General features: G+C 48.1%; 1 protein-coding gene across 3 annotated transcripts in view; it reads left to right on the top strand.

Moving 5' to 3' along the window:
- Nucleotides 1-541: 541 nt before the first annotated feature.
- Nucleotides 542-6,000, top strand: part of RCL1 (RNA terminal phosphate cyclase like 1) — a 105,713-nt gene continuing 100,254 nt past the window's right edge. For all 3 annotated transcript variants that reach the window (XM_052644863.1, XM_052644862.1, XM_052644864.1), the window contains exon 1: nt 542-810. In XM_052644863.1, the coding sequence (XP_052500823.1) occupies nt 675-810 (136 nt within the window). In that variant the 5' untranslated portion in view covers nt 542-674. The remainder of the gene's footprint in view (nt 811-6,000) is intronic.

The raw sequence follows: 6,000 nt of genomic DNA, 5'->3' as shown, positions 1-6,000 counted from the left end.
AGGGGATAAAACTGGCTGCGTGCTCAGCACTGTGTCTGCAACAGGGTAAAGCGCGCCAATCCTGTTTTCTTTTCTCTTAGGAAAACGCGGGGGGAGATTATACCATCCACATCCCAGAGATTGCCGTTAGTGGTGAGCCTAAGTACCGGGCACGCTGTCCACTCCCCTTACCCCTACGCGGGAAAGACCCGAAGAAACTGGCAGAGAGGGTGTGTTACAGAGCGTCCGCTCCCAGGCCTCTCCGCAATCCACCCCCCGCCCCAAAGCTCCTCCAGCCGAGAGCTGTTGCCGGGGCCTGGGCGCCGCCCAACTCCAGCGCAGGCCAATGGCAGCGCGGCCTGGGCACCGCCCAGCCACAGTGAAGGCCTATGGCGGCGCGGCACGGGCACCGCCCTGATTCTCCTCCGGCCAATAGCGGCGTGGCCCGGTGCGGGGGCCTGCCTCCAGCCGGGCGGGTAGGTGGAGAGGCGGTCACCGGCTCCGCCTCACTCCCCTCTGACCCGGTGTCTCGTCTCTCTCTCTTCCTGTTCCAAACCACGTGGACGCGCCGGGGGCTGCGGGAGGGAACTCAGGCCGCCCCTGCCGCTGTCGCCGCTACTGCCGGTACCGCGACCCCTTCGCCCATCCGAAGTCGCCTCATCCCTGCTGCCCGCGCCTTTGCGTAGGGCGTGCACATGGCGACCCAGGCTCACTCCCTCAGCTACTCAGGCTGCAACTTCTTGCGCCAGCGTCTGGTCCTGTCCACTCTGAGCGGGCGCCCAGTCAAAATCCGAAAGATTCGGGCCAGAGACGACAACCCCGGCCTCCGAGGTAACTCCGGGGCGCGCAGCTCGCAGGGTGGGCGCAGGGCCCGAGGGGAGACCGCGCTCTTGCCCTGGGGGCCCGTAGGCAGTGAGCCTCCGGGTTCCGTGGGCGCGTGGGGGGCTCGCAGCGCGTCGCCCCCGCACCAGAACGCGCCTGAGGTTGTGGGGAGGCGGGGTCGCGCCCCGAGGACGGAGCTCCGGTGCGCGCGGCGCTCCGCGTCTCCCAGGCGCTGGTAGTAAACAGCTACACGTTTTCCAGCATTACGTGTTGCAACATATCCCAGGCATCGCCCCCTCGTTTGTCTTGAGTCCCTCTTGGTCTCGCTATTAACCTCTCAAAAGAGAGAAACAGTTTGTTGGACCGAAATGTGGTGAATGGGCAGATGTAAAGACGGAGAGCGATGTGGAGAGAGCGAAGTACCACTGGTTGGTATTGTCCCCTGTCCCAAAACAGGTCTCAGAAGCAGATGTCCCCTTGGTTGCCACCGGCTGTCCCTGTCGCCATGATTTCTCGGCCGCCCTCACACATCTTGCGTGTGGATTAAAGAATTTTTAAAAATTCCGTGTTTGTTTTCAGCCGTGACTGTGATTGGTTTGTGCAGGACAGAAGCTTTGAGATAAATGTTTAACAGTCATGGGCCTAATTGCCTTGACTTTAGTAAAGGGTTGGTGACAAGTGCTAAACTATAGGCTTCAGAGCTTTCTTTTTGCCCTACAAAGGTGAATAAGTGAAAAATAAGGCCCCATTTAAACCCATGTCAGGTTAACTGTGTCCGAATTTCAACTGGTCCCTTGGAATAAGATTCATATATTTAAAAGCTTCTGTCTGGTTATTCCGAATTGGAAAAATCACTTCAAGGAAAAAAGAAAACCTCTCTGCATGTTGAAGGAGAAGAGGGTTTGTGGTTGGTCCTGGGAGCGTTCTGGGCCCTGTTGGTGTGTTTAATTTTGCACTGGCTCCTATACTCGGTGGCCAGCCCATTTCATCATCTGTCTGAATGCACTTTCTGGATGTTTCTGCCTCTCTTGAAGGGGGATTGGTTGCATGTAAGGGGAAATGCCATGTCATTGATGGAGACAGAAGGTTTGTAAGGAAAGAACCAGGTGAACCCTGTACCACGGAGGGGAACCTGGCGACAGTGAGAAAGGCTTCTGTTGGTACATGATTATCAGTGCCCTCACTGTCCTGAAGAAGTTGAGGGACCGCTGGCATGGTTTTTGCCAGGTGCTCTTCCTCTCGACATTTCTTACCTTCATTTTGAGTCTGACCCTTGGGTGAAGCAATTGCTTGATTGCTCTACTCTGGCATTCCCTATCAACTCTCCCATTAGCCCCCTATAATAGCCTAGAGAACACATAGCTACCTGGATGTGGTATGAAGACAGGGTTCTAGGAACACTGGGGATAGCATTTTTAAATAGAAGTACTTTACCTTCCCAGGTGGCTCGGTGGTAAAGAATCTGCCTGCCAATTCAGGAGACGTGGGTTCAGTCCTTGGGTGGGGAAGATTCTCTGGAGGAGAAAATGGCAACCGACTCCAGTATTCTTGCCTGGAGAATCCCATGGACAGAGGAGCCAGGCAGGCTACAGTCCATAGGGTCGCAAAGAGTCAGGCAAGACTGAGTGACTGAGCATACATTCATGCATTAGCCTGTAGACCTGGGATTTCTAATGGAAATATCGTGCCCATGAGATATAATTTAGTGATGTTTCCCTTTCTCCCTCCTGCACTGTTTGTGAGTATCTCTTCACTGCCACACACATGAATGGAGCTTGGGCACTTGGCATTTTCCTGAAGAGATACCAGACTCTGGTACCTGGGGATGGTAGTACTGGTTAGCAGAAGTGCTGGTATTATATGAGGAGCACTCTGTATAGCCTTATTTGCCTTACCTTATTAATATACTGGGGGGTAAAAAGAGACCCTTAATTTAGACCTTCTTGGCTGGATTCAAAACCTCAGAAATTCTGTAGACATCTTAATTTCTAAGGAAAGAACTAAGATATACGTATATACATGCATTCATAGACATGTATATATATATGTCATACATACATATGTAGGTGTATATACATACACACACATAAATACATGTAGCCCCTGACACATGATGTGATCATAGTCATATGAGTCTGTAGTAGCTTCAGTGGGGATGTAGCCAACGAATGTCTTATCTGTCATCTGTCCCTTTCTGACTCTTCCTGACTTAGATTCTGAGAGTTAGAAAAAACTCAGCATCTCCAGTAAAATTTTGCAGCTCAAGTGCAAGGATTATATCTCCTGAAGGTGCTTACTTAAATATCTCCTCTGGTGTGAGCTTTGGAGGGTGGAGGTGGCATCTCTGGAATAGTCATTCATAAAAGGTTCATTGAGCCCCAGGTCAAGCACAGCTTTGTGGAGGTGTAAACATGAGAAGCTCATGGCTCTGTTCTCAAGGAGATTTCTGAGGAAGAGCCGAGAGAGTGAGTATCCTGAGTAACTTGAGGTAGGAAGTTGTCATGGGGCTCCGCAGAGTTAGAGCAGCGGCTTGCCTAGAGGTTATGATGAAGACTCTCTGGATCTTCTGATCTGACTGGATACGACTGAGATGGTGGCTTCGGGAATTGTTGCTGAAAGAAACAGCTTTTAAGTCAAAAAGTCCTTCATTTTCTTTATTTTTTGGAGGTGTATACCCTCCGAGGTGGCACAGTGGTAAAGAATCTGCCTGCCAGTGTAAGAGACGGAAGAGATGTGGGTTCTCTCCCTGGGTTGGGATGATCCCCTGGAGTAGGAAATGACAGCCCACTCTAGTGGAAAATTACGTGAACAGAGAAGCGTGGCAGACTACAATACATGGGGTTGCAAAGAGTCAGACATGCCTGAGCACACAAAGATGATATACACACTTCATTTGTCATGTCATGGGAGTTGAGAGCTTGGGCTCAGTTAGATCTCTGTCTGAAATAAGGTTCTGCTTTTGCTATTAGCTAGTGGAGCTCCTGAGCCTGTTTTTTTCATCTGTAAGGTGAGGCCATTACTACAACTTCAGAGAGTCATGTGAGAATTAAATGAAATAGTGCTTGAAAGTGCGCTCAACAGAGCCTGGTGTGTAGGAAGAGTAAATATTAGCTGGTTTTATTTTTTGTAACTTCTCTTCACTGGTATAGTTCTGTTGCCTGGCATTCAAAATCTGTTCCTGCTTCTATATGGAAAATTTTCAAATATTTAAGTGTACCCTCTGTTTTCTTTTCAGTCTAAAGGTTTCCTTTTAAGTGATAGCTTCCAAATATTTGTGTGTTATATGTATAATGTAGTGGTTCTTAGGCAGGAGCACTTTTGCTCTCCGGGGATATTCGGCAGTGTTTGGAGACATTTTTGGTTGTCACAACTGAGAGGCTGCTCCTGGCACCTAGTGGGTGGAGCCCAGGGATGCTCCTAAACGTCCTACAGTGCACTGGACAGCTCCCCACACAAAGAACTATCCTGTGCAAAATATCAGTGCTGCTGTTGGAAAACCCTGCTCTACCAGACTTAATTGGGCTTTCCAGGTGGCTCAGTGGTAAACAATCCACCTGCCAATGCAGGAGATGTGGGTTCAATCCCTGGGTAAGGAAGATCTGAAGAAAGGAATGGCAACCCACTCTAGTGTTCTTGCCTGGGAAATTCCATGGACAGAGGAGCTTGGCGGGCTACAGTTTGTGGGGTCCCAGAAGAATAAGACACACTTAGTGACTAAACAACAGCAACAACTGAATTTAATTGTTAAGCTTTTTCTTTTCTTCGTATCCATAATGACTGGGAATAGCAGAATGAGGTACCAAGAAAACTGCAAACAGATTCAGAAGGGGATGAGACACAGGTCAAATTGTGATTTCAGCTGGATTTGTTAATCTCTTAAATAGAATATTTGTCTCCTCTGAATGAGGAATTGTAAACAATGAGAAGAATTTGAATCCCAAAGAAAGAAGATCCTGGAATAGTTTTTATTAATTATGCAGCTACAATGTGTAATATTTACTTCACTTTTGAGGAACATGAACGATTATATTGCCTCATTAGATTCTTCGCATCAGTGAGGAGGAAATAAATATTCTTCTGTTGCTGTTTTACTAAAGCTAAAAAAGGCAAAACATGGTTAAGTAAGATAGCTGGTGAAGTTAACTATCCAGTCAGTAACAGAGCCAGAAGCAGATGACAGCCAGCTCCAGTCGGCAAGGCCTAATCTCCCAACCGACTGCTTGGTGGACTTGAGTGTTCCTCGGATTATAAAGCAGTTGTCCAAAGTGCCTCAGTTTCTGGATTTCACAAGGGCTGTATCCTGCAAGGTTCAGTTGATTAACATTTTCTGGGTAAAGGTGAGGTCCATATGGAAAGAATTCACAAGAATGATGATTTTTTAAAAGTGGGAATACAGAAATGATGGACTTGGGTAAGAGCCCTAATTTAGCACTTAGGACATGGGATTGCTGCCACCCATGTCCCTGAGTAGGTCACATGTTTAAGCTTTGCTGTGAAACTGGAGAGAGGAGTTATTTGGTCCTCAGGGAGTGCTGCACGTGGCTTAACCAGATGAGTTTCTGAAAAAGGAGGGGTAAGTGAAATTTTAATAAAAAGAATCCTTTAAAATGTGCTGAGGAAACATGCCACATGGAGGTCCTTAAAGGTAAAATGTCTTTTGGCAAACTGATACATTGTTTGGGGGATAAATCTGGGTGTTCATGAATTGGATTTTGTAAAAAGATGTGTGGGGTTTCCTTTCCATACCAGGCAGTTGTCCAGTTCCCAGTGGACATTCACTGCTGCTGCTGCCAAGTCACTTCAGTCGTGTCCAACTCTGTGTGACCCCATAGAAGGCAGCCCACCAGGCTCCACCGTCTCTGGCATTCTCCAGGCAAGAACACTGGAGTGGGTTGCCATTTCCTTCTCCAATGCATGAAAGTGAAAAGTGAAAGTGAAGTCACTCAGTCGTGTCCAACTTTTTGAGACCCCATGGACTGCAGCCTACCAGGCTCTTCCATCCATGGGATTTTCCAGGCAGGAGTATTGGAGTGGGTTGCCATTGCCTTCTCCGGGACATTCACTGGGTGTGCTACAAATTTAACTCAATTGTGAACTAGCTCGGTGGTGATAGCATCAAATCCCACAGGTTAAGGACTTAATCTCAAATCTCAGTCACAAGCCCAGACCATTTATACCTCATAGTAACCAGTTATAATT

This window comes from Budorcas taxicolor, chromosome 8, assembly GCF_023091745.1.
Source record: "Budorcas taxicolor isolate Tak-1 chromosome 8, Takin1.1, whole genome shotgun sequence".
NCBI classification, from domain to species: domain Eukaryota; kingdom Metazoa; phylum Chordata; class Mammalia; order Artiodactyla; family Bovidae; genus Budorcas; species Budorcas taxicolor.
This window is presented reverse-complemented; position numbering and strand designations above follow the sequence as displayed.